General features: G+C 42.0%; 1 protein-coding gene and 1 pseudogene across 1 annotated transcript in view; one reads left to right on the top strand and one right to left on the bottom strand.

The window, feature by feature from the left end:
• The window catches only part of THUMPD1 (THUMP domain containing 1), a 4,398-nt gene extending 1,026 nt beyond the window's left edge, over window positions 1-3,372 (top strand). The window contains exons 3-5 of the mRNA XM_010570573.1: window positions 345-525; window positions 895-1,143; window positions 1,723-3,372. Coding sequence (XP_010568875.1) covers window positions 345-525; window positions 895-1,143; window positions 1,723-2,048 — 756 coding nt within the window. The 3' untranslated portion in view covers window positions 2,049-3,372. The remainder of the gene's footprint in view (window positions 1-344; window positions 526-894; window positions 1,144-1,722) is intronic.
• Window positions 3,373-4,289: 917 nt separating this feature from the next.
• Window positions 4,290-13,870, bottom strand: LOC104833694 (annotated as a pseudogene).
• Window positions 13,871-14,829: the final 959 nt, after the last annotated feature.

Below are 14,829 nucleotides of genomic sequence, written 5' to 3'. Positions count from 1 at the left end.
GGGAGCGCGGCCCGGAGGCCGGGGAGCGCGGCGTCGGCCGCCCCCCGCGGGTCCTGCCTCCCCGCAGACCGGGGCAGCGGTAACGCCGGCGGGGCGGGGAGGGCAGCGCCGCCAGGCCTCCTCTGCCTTTCCGGATGTTAAAAAAACCCGCTCGTGTTCTCCACACACACGAAAGTGCCGGTTTCTGTAAGCAAGCGCCAGCGCAGCCCCTCGGGTGGGCTGGAGAAGAGGCCCGTGCCCGTCGCCTCCAGGCCCCTGGGCGCGGAGGTGCCTTGCTGGCGGTTTTTAAGTTGTGGGCGCCGTCGCTCGGTGCTCACCAAACGAGAGACGGGCCTGGTGTGAAGTTTTCAGATCACGAGGAGCGGCTGTCTGGAAGCGAGAGGGAGGAGGATGAGGACGACGTTGAGGCTGCCCTGAAGAAGGAGGTCGGCCAGATCCGTGCCTCGACGGAGCAGAAGCTGCGGCGGTTCCAGTCGGTGGAGAGTGGTGCCAACAACGTGGTCTTCATCAGAACCCAGGGCATAGGTGGGATATCGACTGATGCTGCGTAATGCTGTGGGGTTAAACTGCTCTAAACGGTGCTAGTAACAGGCCACAGAGTGTGACTTCCAAGAAACTCGTGTATACCAAACAAATACAGGGTTTCCCATTCCCTTTGGTGTTGCCGCTGAATTTTGTCATTAGCACAGTCGCTAAAGGTAGAGGAATCTGCTTTGACAAAATAATCTTTGATTATTCAATTCTGATATAGTAAAACAACTCTTTACAGAAAAGGATTGGAGGCTGACAGCGGTGCAGCCAAGCATGCGTTTCCCCAGCTTATTATTTAGAGGGGGGGAAGAGATGGGAAAACGCCTTCAGTTTGTTTCTTATACCTAGCTGTTTTTCTTGTAGAACCTGAGAACCTGGTGCACCATATACTAAAGGATATGCATGCCACTAAAAAGAAGAAAACAAGAGTTATTCTGCGCATGCTACCCATTTCTGGAACCTGCAAGGCTTTTATGGAGGATATGAAAAAATACACAGAAACGTTTTTTGAGCCTTGGTTTAAAGCCCCTAATAAGGGTACTTTTCAGATTGTTTACAAAGCTCGTAATAACAGTCATATGAGTAGGGAAGAAGTAATTAAGGAATTGGCAGGTATGTATGGATTTCACACAAAACTAAGAACAAGTATATAAGCAGCCCACAACTGCATGTGTAACATACGTCAGATTATTGAAAGTGGTCTTAATGGGCGTACATATTTGTTGCTTAAAATCTGTGTGTTGAATTACAAAAGCTTCTCGAAGACTTAAAAAAGCTTGACATCAATATTCCTTGTTGGTGTTGATGTCCTGAGAGACAACAAGCAGAAGAGAGTACAGTGTTGAATATAATTTGGAGTGCCAGTTATATGTGGTTTGAAATTACTGCTATCAGGCTTTCTCTATGGATGCTGTATTGAAATAATGTGTTACTATTTCCATAAAATAGCTCCACCTTACTCGAGTACTTTGTTTCTTGGTAATTGCAGTGGGATAGTTTTTCAGTTACTTCAGTCCTGTTGGTGGTATAATCCAAGAGTCCTGCTCTGTTCTGCTATTTTAAGCAATTACAAAAATGAGTAATTCGTTACAACTAAGGGGGATGTTGCCTTCTCGCTGTCCTTTCAATAGGGCATGCTTATGCTCTGAAGAAGTTTTTCCAGCATCTTTTAAACTACATCTTGTTTTACAGGAATTGTGGGCAGCCTCAATCCAGAAAACAAAGTTGATCTTAATAACCCACAATACACAATTGTGGTGGAAATAATAAAAAATGTCTGTTGCTTGAGTGTGGTGAGAGACTATGTTCTGTTCAGAAAATACAATCTACAAGAGGTGGTGAAGAGCAACAAAGACAACACACTACAAAACCCATCAAGTCTGACAGAAGAACAGAACTCGAAGGTAGTAAAACCAGAAACCGAGGAGGAGAAGAGCTCAGAAGAAGTAAAACAAGAGAACAAGAATCAAGGTGAAACAGAAGCTGAGCCCAAGGGGAACAATGCACTGACAGTGTAGAAAATGTGGTAGAAGGGAAAGGTAAACACAATCGAAACCTATTAAAGTTGCCCTAGAGTTCTGAAAGGGTGTTTTAAAGAGGAGAGTGGGTTTTGTTTTGAAATCTTGTTTTTAAAATCCACGTGTAAGAATTTTAATGCTCATTGCAGGTGGAGCTGACGTTACAGCAGATGTAAGAGTGTTCAAGAGTTCTTCACCTTTCTGGTGAAGCTTGCTGTCATTCTTCTACAGCTTTGTTCTGCATTGCCTTTACCAAGTACAAAAAGCAGGAGTCTATGCATGCATATGTAAATGTGGCCATCCTGACATATACTGACTCTGCTTTGTTATATCTGATGGCTACAGAATCCAAAAGGCAGTGCAGAATCAGCTCTGTCAGGAAGTATTGACAGAAGTGAGATATCTGAAAAAAAAAGACAGTTGATTGCAGAGGGTTTTTAAGGAAGTGATATGAGAACTTGTGTGACTGCAGAACTCAGATACATTTTTCTGTGTGAACAACAGAATGAGCTAAACCTGATCATCTCCTGTATGATGGATGATTATATATATACACACACACATTGCTCTACAAGGATATGCTAAGTCTTGAAAATGAATGGCAAGAACTGCTATGATCAAATTACTTGAATACTATGAGACGATTTAGAGTAATAGATTTGACTGTTCTAGAACAGTAGAAGTACAGTGCAGGCATTGCAGATGGTTTTAGCAAAAACTACATGTGTGTTTACATTAGCTGTGTATACAGCAGTTATGGGTTTATAGAAAATGCTGTAGTCACTGAACAGAATCCTTTTGAGTAATTTCCTTCAAATAGCCTTTTGCTGCTCTTTCCAAAGACTTAATCCTTTGGTGGTTTTATAAAGTCTTTTTGTTGTTTTTATTTTTTGTTTTTTAGATCTCAAAATTTGAATTTAAATACTGCTTGGAAACTTCTTATAAAAGAAGGTCTCCATTATGCTCTACTGGATAAGGGGAATTAAGTTTAATTTTTGGTACAGTTTTAGCTTTACAGTATTAATTTTGTTTCAGATTGAAAGTAATGTTAGTGAGTCTTTCTATTGTCTGTCTGTTAACAGCAGTTCTTTTGATATCCCAGTGACTTTTAAAAAAAAAACAACCAAAACCAGTGCAGCTATAACCTGCTTTCCAGTAGAGTTTTGAGGATGCTTCCTGTACAACTGTCTAGCTTTGGTATTTCAGTTCTAGCATAAACTCTGTGGGTTGCTAACGGGAAAAGACTCATCTTGAAGAACACCACTTGTTACTTGTCGTGGTTTAATGAAAAGGATGTGTCACGTCTCTCAATAGTGTTTAATTTATATTTTCCTCTTCTCTCGAAATTGTTTTAGAAGTTGGAAAATTAAAATTACTTTTACCACCCATTTATTAAAACTCTGCTTTCTTACCTCCATTGGTGTTTTCTTTAACTTTTAAAGCTTTTTGCGTGTGGATTGAAGCCAGCAATGTCTAGGTCACACATAGGAAAGAACTATATGAGACCAGAACGAAGGCCAACTGTGAATGTTTATTGGTGGCTGATGTCGGTGATCACGATTCAAGGCAGCCTACTTGCTTATCTTACTAAGGACAAAGATAGACTCAGGGATAGTTTGTGGTTTGTTTTCCTTCTCTCACTCATCTGTGTGCCCACAGGACCTACAGTTCTTCAGAAGAAACTGCTGAATAGCTACCATCCATTTGTCAAGCCTGTGTCTGACATTTAGATGCTGCCTATGCTGCAGTCTTAAAGATGTCCACATTCTTTTCCTTCTGATTTTTTATAATTTGCACTTAATGTGTTAACATTGAATGTTCAGTAATTCCTAAACCTTGAGGCTTTCAAGATTCATACAAGCAGCGAGCTTAATTTGGATGCATGCAAGATCTGTGGCCATTTCTGGGAACTTCATTATATACTATCGTGATTTCTTCATTAATAAGCCTCTTTTGAGTTAAAATGAACACACTGCTCCTTCACCTGGTAATCACTTCTACTTGTACTGTAATTCTGAAAAGTGTTAGTGGCTGGAATGTGTGTTTGCTTGATTTTTTTTTAAGCAAGAACACAAGCATTTAAAAACCAAACAGTTGGAGTTTTTAAACCTTGTTCATTATTACACAATCACTGCCTAATGGGTGAAATATGATCCTATGTTGGTGCTTGTAGTTGTAACAGAAAAGCTCCATTATGAATGAAATTGATAGGGATAGGCTTTTTTAGATTGCTTATCAAAACTAAATCTGTCCCCACTCCTTGTTCCTCAGTTCATTCTGTCTGATTTTCCTGGCGATTGTCTTTGGCAGCTGCTGGACAAATTCAGTCTGATTCAAAAGAGGAAAAAAGTAAGATCAGCAAATTTCATTTATAAACTTTCTTTCAGAACAGCATAGGTCTCCGTCCTACTTAATTTAAATTAAGAATTTGGAGACTGGAGAAATAACTAATTTGCTTTTAGATTGTGTTGTATCTACTATTTTCCAAAATAATCTTTAAATTAATACTTGACATTTTTCTTGCACAGCACATGTTTGGGCTTTTTTTGTTTGTTACTGTGTTTGAACTGAGTCTAATCTTCTGGTTTTAGCCTCTCCATGGTTAAAATAGGTGTTCGGGATTTTCTTTTTTTTTAATACACTAGTGTTTACTTGCCTTTCTGGAGTACTTGTATGTAGCCATCAGTGACTTTCTTGACAATCTAGCAATTCACAGGCCAGTTTCTTTGGATCTTGTGACTTAAAGGAAGGAGACAAGACCACAAAAGCTTTTACCACCTACAAAGGGAAAATAAAAAATACAGCATTCATTAAGCTAGAGCAACCTAACAAATGAGGCAATTAATTGAGAATGAGTGAGTATTGCCTGCAATACAAGCTTGCTGTGTTACACCTGTGCAGTAGAGCAAAATTTGCTTTTGTGTAAGCAAATCTAAAATTAGGACAAAAGACTGTTTCTACCTTACATTAGTAAAGGTCCTAAGTAATACATGATCAAAGTTTAAAATTCTGCTTCCAAATTTGTAAGAGTTCTTTAAAGGACTGTTTTAAAGTTCTTACGTGCCAGGGCCTTTTCTGTAAACATATGTTGTTAAAGTAAAGAATATAATTCTCCAGGCGGTGCGTCAAAGTGTACATCAGTTCTTACCAGAGACACCCTCACATTCAGCATCATGTTCTTTAGGAAACTAAGGATTATATTTTCATTAAAAAAAAAAAAGGAATACAGGATACACAAACTACTGCTCCCCTCAGGTAAAGTGATGGAAAAGTTTGTATAGCTACATTAAGTCTTATGAATTCAGTGGAACTTGAGTCTGTCACACAAAGCATTTTATGAATAGGAGAGTGGCCACTGATTACCTCCCCTCTGTTGGGATTTGGGCTGCTGACAACAGCTGACTCAATGACAAGGCACTCTCTATTTCAAATGGATACAATACCTAGAAGAGAGAAATTAAATGCTGAGTAGGTAACAGGTATAGTTATTTTTTAGACATTTCTTGGCATTTTAACTGAAATACACAAACTCAGAGGGGATGATGACATCATCAGATCTCCCCATAAACCATATATTTCCATCCTCATCCATGCTCCCTATGTCTCCAGTGATATAGAAGTTCTCACGGACTGTGAAAGCAGTTTTCACTGGATCATCCCGTTGAACAAGCAACAATTAAATATTGTAAATATTGAGAAGCCTTAAGCTTAGAGATGACTTTTGCCTCTTCTTTGGACACTACCCATAGTATCTTTCATTGCTTGTTTCTGAATGTAAGAGTGTCCTGGTTTCAGCTGGGATAGAGTTAATTGTCTTCCTAGTAGCTGGTACAGTGCTATGTTTTGAGTTCAGTATGAGAAGAATGTTGATAACACTGATGTTTTCAGTTGTTGCTCAGTAGTGTTTAGTCTAAAGTCAAGGATTTTTCAGCTTCTCAAGCCCAGCCAGTGAGAAAGCTGGAGGGGCACAAGAAGATAGCACAGGACACAGCCAGGGCAGCTGACCCAGACTGGCCAAAGGGATATTCCATACCATGTGACATCATGCCCAGTATATAAACTGGGGGGAGTGGGGGCGGGGGGGGTCGCCCCTCGGGGACTAACTGGGTGTCGATCGGTGGGTGGTGAGCAATTGCACTGCGCATCATTTGTACATTCCAATCCTTTTATCATTACTGTTGTCATTTTATTAGTGTTATCATTATCATCATTAGTTTCTTCTTTTCTGTTCTATTAAACCCTTCTTATCTCAACCCATGAGTTTTACTTCTTTTCCTGATTTTCTCCCCTATCCCACTGGGTGAGGGGGGAGTGAGTGAGCGGCTGCGTGGTGCTTAGTTGCTGGCTGGGGTTAAACCACGACAAAGAGCTTGTGCTTGCTTCTTCCAGAGTGGCAAATTTACCACAAGGGCAGATACAAAACTGAAGATCAGACAGTAGGTCTGCAGAAGAATGGGGGGGAGAACGGAAATTTCCTAAGTTGGAACACCGTCAAGTCAAGAAGAGGCACAGCTCTTTAGCGTTGCACCTGCTCCTGTTGGTATAAATACATACCACACTGCAGGCATGAACTGGCTTTCCGCAAATTCACTTTTGGCTTGCCAGGCACTGAGTGAAAAAAGTAAATGGCCGCTTGGCATCCATTTTGATAGCAATGTCTCCTCCTTTCCCAGGAGGCAGAACACCATCATTTTCGTCTATAATCTGCAGTAGGAAAGGCAAATGGGTGATTATAACTTCCCATTTTAAGAGAGCCGTGTTCTAAAACTAACCATCAGCCAACAGCTCAACCAAAAACATCAGCCTGCCCTGAATACCACTATATGGTACCGAAACTTGTACAGTATGTTGTACTCTCTTGTGTTTTACTTCCTGTGAAATCAACAGCAAACAGAAAAGGGGACCACTGCACCTGAATGTCGTAGGGAGGAGCTGCCTTCATTCCTTAGGGGACCACTGCACCTGAATGTCGTAGGGAGGAGCTGCCTTCATGCCTTTCATATCTGCACGTATCTTTGCCTGTTGGAAAAGACAAGCAGCCCAGGTATTTTTCATGGACATTCCTGAGGCTATTCCTGTTCTTGTACTATGCCTACTGTTGAGCTAGCATAAAATCTAAATCTTCCATCTGTGCAAGCCAAAACATTTGTGAACTTCACTGAGAGTCTCGAACTCTAAAGTTCAAGATACATTACAGCTTAAGTAGTCTTAGAAGCAGTATCATAAACAAGCCATAATTCTAAGCAAAACAATAAACCCTATTGTAGGCAATTGCCATGTATTCTAATGCCATTTTTCTTTTTAGTCAAATATATATGGCTGAGTTCCATATTTACCAAGAGGAATGCGATATCTAAGTCCCCTAAGTGATAGTTGAGTTGTAACCCTTTACAAAAAAACTGAACGTACAATTTCGGTTTGGCCGTAGCCTTTATAGATCATCCTGTTCAGCTTTTCCACTGTGCCATCACTTCTAGGTTGAGTGGTTCCCCTCTGGTCAAACAGTGCTTCAGTGTCTTGACTGCATACCTTCATAGACAGAAGACATTGCTGAGTATCAGAGGACAGAAAGGGACAAATTCTGCTTTCCCTGACATCCATATGTCCAACCCCATGACTTCAGGATACACCGGACACTCTTTGAGTTAGGGTTAGGGTTGAGAGAAAGCCTAGAGCTCCAGCTGGAGTGGGGCTGGAAAGGGGCTGCCAAAGTGGTGAGCTGCAAAGATGCACAGCAGTGATGGCAGTGCAGCCACACATGTGCCTTCAAGGATGAATACTGGCCTCTATTGACTGTAACGCCTCAGGGCAAAATTTGCTCCGGGTTGGAGGCGCCTGAGGGGTGGATTTCGTCACCTCTCTCTGCAATGCTAAGGAAAAGGCTCTGCCTCCTCACAGCCCCTGCCTCCAACACAGAACTTCCACCCCTCTGAGAGTTTAAGTGGCTATGAGGACCCATAGAAATGACTGTTAAAGAGCGAGGCAATAGCCTGAACAGACACGGCACAGCCAGTTGTTAACAGACGCGCGGTACCTGGTGAGGTCACGCTGTACCAGCACGTGGTAGGCAGCTGGGGCGCTGCACAGAGTGGTCACTGGATATCTGCACAAGGTCTGACAAATTAAAGAAAAAGGGTTAAACAATATTGTTTTGGGAAAAAGCTTGCTGCTAACTATTCCTTTTTAATCCATACTAGGGCACAAATTACAAGACCTGATTGTAACCTCACTTACATGGAAAGCAAAATAATTGCTGTCACTGTCAGTATTCAGGAAAGGTGTTACAGTGCCCCAAACATCAGCTGATACGTGGACTGTGGTAAATCACTGGTGTACCTAATTTGTCCTGATGCTCACTTGAAGCACAAGTACCATGCCTTGGTATGAAACCCTGGCCCTGGAGGTGCAATGTAAGTTTTGCAGAGGACTTCAGTAAAGCCCACATCTCACTCTAGGACAATGTCAGACACCTCAAAATGGAGGCACCTAAAATTACAGGTTTCTTTTGAACATTTTTCTTGTGTCAGTCTTTTATCTAGCCCCACACTTTCTAAAATGGACTGTCGCAAATCTTTAGACATGCTGCAATTTCCTCAGCTGTCCTGACAAAGGGCCTGTTGCGCAGAGCCAAGTCTTCATGACCTCCGGGCGAGCTGCTAGTCATGCTGTATTAAAAGGTTGTTTTGGACTGGCAAATTTATATATCCTTCTTTACCTAGGACAGAACACAGGACATGAGTGCCTTGCTAGAAAAATAAAGATCTCGGCTTAGCCTTTATTTTCTGACAGAGCTTTATTTCTCATCCGTAACACCAGCAGATAGATGATTCACAGTCACTCAGGTAGAGCTAAGCCTTACTTTTTTTGTTTTTAACCTCACTTCTGCCTGCAGTGAAAATTTGCTCAGAGAGAGGGACAGGTAGCAATAAAAAAAAGTAGGGGGAAGACCTCTCTTTCACCAGCCTTCAATCCAGCCACACCATGGGTAAAGCAGCCTCTACTATCAAACTTCATTTTGTGCAGTGATGTCAAACCCCATGCACACTGCAGGTGGGTGTTTGCAAGGCCAAGACATGTATACAAAAAAGAAAACCAAAGCAGCAACTACCATTTTAGAAAGGAAATGAAATGGGATTAAAATCCCCACATAACCCCCACATGTTAGGAACGTACACTTTTCCACATAGGTGCTTTGAGCCATTTGGGAGCAGCACTCTTCCCTTTTTATTAGATTAAAACTCAGAGTGGCTTGAGAAGCTTGAAAATAATTTCTTTTAAGAACAAGCCAATCTCAAAGCTTCAGTGTTTTCCAGTACTGACTTGCCTTTCTTAAGGGTCACAGCAGTGTAATTAAAGTATTAATTTACATATAATTCAGCTCATTTATCATTTCAATAGTGAAATACAGTAGAAGAGAGCTTTAAGTAATAGCAGTAACTCCTACTGATCGGAAGCAGCTGGTAATATCCTGTGCCCAAGAGTCATGCTGCAAAATCCTTCCTGTATTATATTCCTTTTCAAAGAAAAATCACCTTGTGGTTATGCCATCTTAAAACAGCTAATCCCATAAACCTAAGCAGCTTAGTTTTGTGGCCTGCCTGGAAAACAACATGAAATATGAGTAACTGTTCATTGTGAGCATGGTGTTCTTACATTTAAGATTGATCTTAGATCAAACTGTGGCATGGCATGTACAAAAACACATGTGCCCTGGAACCACAGACCAAACCCACTCCCAATAGCTGCCTTTAGCCAAGCAGTGTCTGACATGTTCCGCATCACATCTGAGGGAATCAAATTCATCCAGCATCTGTTGAAGACAAAGTTGGCCAATGTAAGGGGGTCTGCAAGTGGAAATTAAGAATGTGAGGGTCTTTTTGGTTTGTTTTGTTTTTTGCTTAAAAAGGCATGGTGAATTTGATTAGAAACTCAAGAGCTCAAATAAATGCCTTTTGCCTAGCCTTTATACTGATGGCAAAGATAAAGAAAATCAAGCGGTATCCTAACTCATTATTTAGCCTGGATTAACAGGCAAGTAGTTTCTAAAATGGAGCCACATACCACATCGAACACGATCCTTGCTTCCTGGGTACAATTCAGCTGAGGAGACCAAAACAAATGGCATGTACAGTATTGTGGGAGCCTCATCATCTATCATAATTTTGTCACATACAAAACCTCTTCTGTGTGCTTCACATTTCAGAGCTGTAAAGCTGTAATTAGCTGAATACTTTACCTTCCATAGAGAGAAAAACCCAAAACCAAAGCTTCCATGGGAAAGTTCAACCATTTTGGGAGAGCCTGTGCCGCCACTGGTTATTTAGATTGCCATTGGATCCTGGTTTTTTGTCTTCATGCAGTTATGGACACCAGCGGCAGCCCTTAAAAAAACCCAAAAAGTTACATGAAACAGTGGCGGGTGTTATTCAGCACACTTAGGTTGGATTCTTTGTGCCCAATATATGAAGGACTGTTTGTATAGTGTGATGTGAGGGATGAGAAACTACTAAGATCCCCTCACTCTTGCAGTGCTAGTTCTGTCTTAAAAGTGTTGCTGATCTTGCTTGTCAACTGTTCTTCATGTCCACCTTCTCCAGAGTAAAAATGCCAACTGGCTCTCTTTTATGTGCCGCCTTAACCACCAAAAGGCCCAGCGTCTTGTGTTTGACCAAAGTGCCCTCCAGAAAGCCTATCTTCCAGCCTTAATGTGATTAGCTGAGTGAGGACCCACTATTTCTTTTGGCGGGTGGTCCCACTAGTTAATTATCCTCGTCATGTTTGGGAAGTATGGGGACGCTCAAACTCTTGGTCGTCTGGCACATGACAGGGAAATAATTCTCATCTCTTACTAGGATGAGAAAGCAAAACCGTTTTTCTCTGCCGGGACTGATGTTCAAAAAGGTTTTGCTTGGCATGCAAACATTGCCCATGCCTGCCAGGTGGGGTGTGAGAAGCCTGTCTCCCCGTGCCGGCTGCCGCGGGGGCCTCACGCCGGAGCCCCACAGCCTCCTGGCTGGCTTCGCAGTCAGCTAAGGCAGCCGAGGCCATGGGGAGCTGGAAGTGAGGGCAATTAGCCCGCTAGGTAGGCAGGCTGCCACTGATCTGGTGAGACGGGGAGCGGGGAGCCAGGCGGGACAGCAGCCCAGCGCTCTGGGATGACTGGGAGCCTGATAGCCGAGCAACCCTGGAGCCAGACAGCCAGCACTTTGCAAGGCAGTCATCCGGGGAAACCAGACAGCCTACCTGCCTGACCGCCAGTGACAGCCTCTGCAGGACTGACGCAGCTCCAGACGGTATTTAGGTTTTATCAAATCAATTTTGCCCTCTGCCATGGAACTGAGCCATGGAATATTAGCCCGGCATGAAAGAGGATTCATCAAATCGACTTGACAATGTTTTAGTAGCTCTAGGAGGTTTGAGAATGCAGTGTTACTGCTTCCTCGGTCCTCCAGTCTAGTGACACTGAAGTGGGCAGTTGTTTGAAGGGGCAGATGGAAATACAGTGAGACTGTACAGTGAGCTGCACGGGTAATGCTAGTTCAGACACCTGTGGTTGTGAGAACACATGGTACATCTTATAAAGCTCCTAAAGTGACTGAGGAGCTTGGATCCCACCTTGAAAGACTGGTTTTAGCTAAAAAGATGCTTTTAACAAAATACCAGCTGGTAAAATCACACCTAGGGCCTTGAGCGGATTGCAGCAGGGTATTTGCTTCCCTTCCCCACTCTGCCTCTCCTCTCCTTCCACAGCCCCATGTGCTGCAGTGAAGAGCTGGCTCTTGGGGGCCATTTTAGTAGCTGCTTTTCAGCAGTGAGGCATGTGGATTCCTAAACACTTTAGGTTCGTTTTGCAGTGCCCTTTTTTAGCCTTTCATAGTGAAAAGCTACTCACATTAGCCTTTGTATCATCAAGTTTTAGGAATATGGATTGGAATAATTTGTACAGAATATTTTTCTTTGAGCTTTAGAATGTAAATAGGCCACAGCTGTCAATATAAGAGGCTTTCCTGTCCATTTTTCCATATTATTTCATAGTCATATATAACAAACCTAGACATAATAAGACTGTACTTATTTTTTAATTAGCGATTTGGCTATTCTTCATAGAAAAGAGACTAAATTGCCTTCTCTCCCACCCCTTCAAAGGTATCTAGTTCATTAATGAGACACAAGTGCACAACTGTGTTTAAACAACATGAGAAATCTACTCGAGATAACTATGATGGAGTTAAAGTAGAAGGCGCTTACTTAAGCAAATCACTGAAGCTCGGCCCTGCCGCTTTCGGATACAATTAGCTTCATTTTCAGAAACTGGCATTTGGATGCAAGCAGGTACACCACAGGAGCAAGCACATCAATTGTAATAATACACCTATTCTTGGAAGCCAGCAAACTATAGCAAATGTCTTGTGCTGTCAGTTGTGTTGTCCCTTGGATGATGATAACATCCAAAAGTGCAATAAAATTGTAAATTTATTGGGTATTTTTCACTTTCAGTCCTGATCAGTTTATAGCTTCTCCTGATTTGTTGAATACCAGCACTATTCAATGCAGAAATGAGAAGGTAAAACAAGTCCCACACACCTGACCTTGAATGCAGATGTGCAGTACAAAACAGCTTCTGTTTCTGCAAAATCCTCTGCTCCAGGCACAATGTAAGTAGAAAGTGTAACTTTGGGGCAGCAAACACTTGCAGCTTTAACTTAAGTCTGTTGAAGTTAAATCAAATTGATTTAACCCAATCAACACAAGCCACAGAAAATGAAAGAAAAATGGTGAAGGTAATTCCAACAGTCATAAGAGACTACCCCGTCAGCCCCTTTGATTGTCAAATGTTCAAGCTACAAAGTCAAATAAGAAATGTACTTGTTAAATGAATTGCTAACCAACTTTTGGCATAGAAGGTAACAAACAATCTACAGACCATTAAGAATGATGCAATTCACCTGTTTGCATACAAGCCATGTTCAGCAGCTATCACTCTGGGATTCGGGGTAGAATCACTAAAAATCGGTCTCCTCTTTGCAGATTGGGTGGCCCAGAGAGCACATTGGCCACTTTTGGGGACAGGAAACCCAGCTCTTCAAAGCTCCATTTAATTTAATCTCCTTTTCCATTTATTCATCACAGAGCTGGATTTGATGGTCTCTTTCGTTCCTATACACAATGCAAGGGTAAATAGCATGCTGCTTACTTCTGAGACTCCTGTAGTTCCTTACAGAGATTTTGGGATGCTGCAGGCAGTGGAATCTGATAGTGTTACATATTCTAGGGCAGGGATATAAGCATGTTTTGTTTAAAAGAGGCCTCTTCCAAGGCACGTATAAGTTGGTGTGTATCTACCTGATTTGCAATGCTCATAAATTACTTAGAGGCTTTTTCGAACCCAGCACTGCACACACTGCTCTCACTGAATGAGAATCACAGAGACAAAGCACCATGTCCCCTCTGATGCTAAAGCAAATTGCCTCTCCTTTCTCTGCAACGTGAGATGATGTTAAAACAGAAACAAGGGAGGAAATTCTGGTCTTACTGAAGCCAGTGATAGTTTTAGATTTGACTTTGGGGATAGGGGCACACTTTCACTAAAAATACTGAATCTACAGGGTCAGAAATGCTTCCTTTTCTATTTGAGACCATTTGTCCAGCAGATCACTTGCAAAATTAAAGTACTCAGGTACTTCCTGTTCACAACGACTGATAGCTTCATAATCTGAGAAATTCATAGATGAAAAAGCCTTGTGATACTGGTGGAATAATCTGCGGAGTGTCTGGATGCTCTGTGGGGACTGCAACACTTGAAATTCAAGTAAAATCTTCATGGCACAAAAGCAGATATATGGGGGCTTTTGAAGACGATAATCATCAGAACTATTTTTTAATGATTATTTCCCTCCTACAAGAGACAGAAAAATCAATAATAGTATTATGATGTGCACATTCCCAGATGAGCTGTTGGCTCCAGATGGAACAGATGTATACAGAGCAGCAAGTCCATCTCTTTATGACATTTTATCCCACCCCTCCTTATGGGTAAGCTAGAGCTCTGGTAACCCTTCTAAGTCTCCTGCTTTTTCATCTGTCTCTGAGGTTTCTCAGAGAATTCCCCTTGGAGCTGACAATTCCTATTCTATCCAACCAAAGTAGGGGCTTGAAACTGTGAACAGCTGGGTGTTTAAAAAAAAACCAAAACCCCAAACCCAAACCAAAAAAACCTAAGAACTTTTCACAACTTGTACACACTATTCCCATGTTTTAAGCACCACGGCAGTCTCATCCAGCCCTACAAGGCTATTAATGGCAAACACAGATTTAGTTGCAGGACGGATGCCATCTTCTGTTCCTGGTTTTTGCCTCAGAATCCAGGATATAACCATCACATACAACTACTCAAGGACCAAGGTAGCCACTAGCAAGCAGGGGTGAGGGGTCTGTGCATTTAGCTGATATGGAAGAGATGTGATAAACATCCTTACTGTTGCTTTTGTTGCTAAAGCAATAAACGTTAACCAGAAGTATGTTCCACATTGCACCATTTGCTCTGCCTTCCCTTTGTCCAAAGAAAAGATTGTGCCCCCTCCTCTCCCCAGCGTTTGCCTTGTATTAGATAGCAAAATATCACGAATAACTCAGAGGTCGTTTTCCACATTCTATTATTGATTTGTTTACTGGACTAATGCTTTTGCTACATCTGCATTTGCCCTTTATATAAATATAGAGTTGCATTTGGTTTCACAAAGTACCATTTGTAGTTGTGTATTACCCTGAAAATGCCTTGCAA

This window comes from Haliaeetus leucocephalus, unplaced genomic scaffold (genome assembly GCF_000737465.1).
Source record: "Haliaeetus leucocephalus isolate CR32 unplaced genomic scaffold, Haliaeetus_leucocephalus-4.0 Scaffold295, whole genome shotgun sequence".
Classification (NCBI taxonomy): Eukaryota; Metazoa; Chordata; class Aves; order Accipitriformes; family Accipitridae; genus Haliaeetus; species Haliaeetus leucocephalus.
Note: the sequence above shows the minus strand (reverse complement) of the source record. Positions and strands in the feature narration are given on the sequence as shown.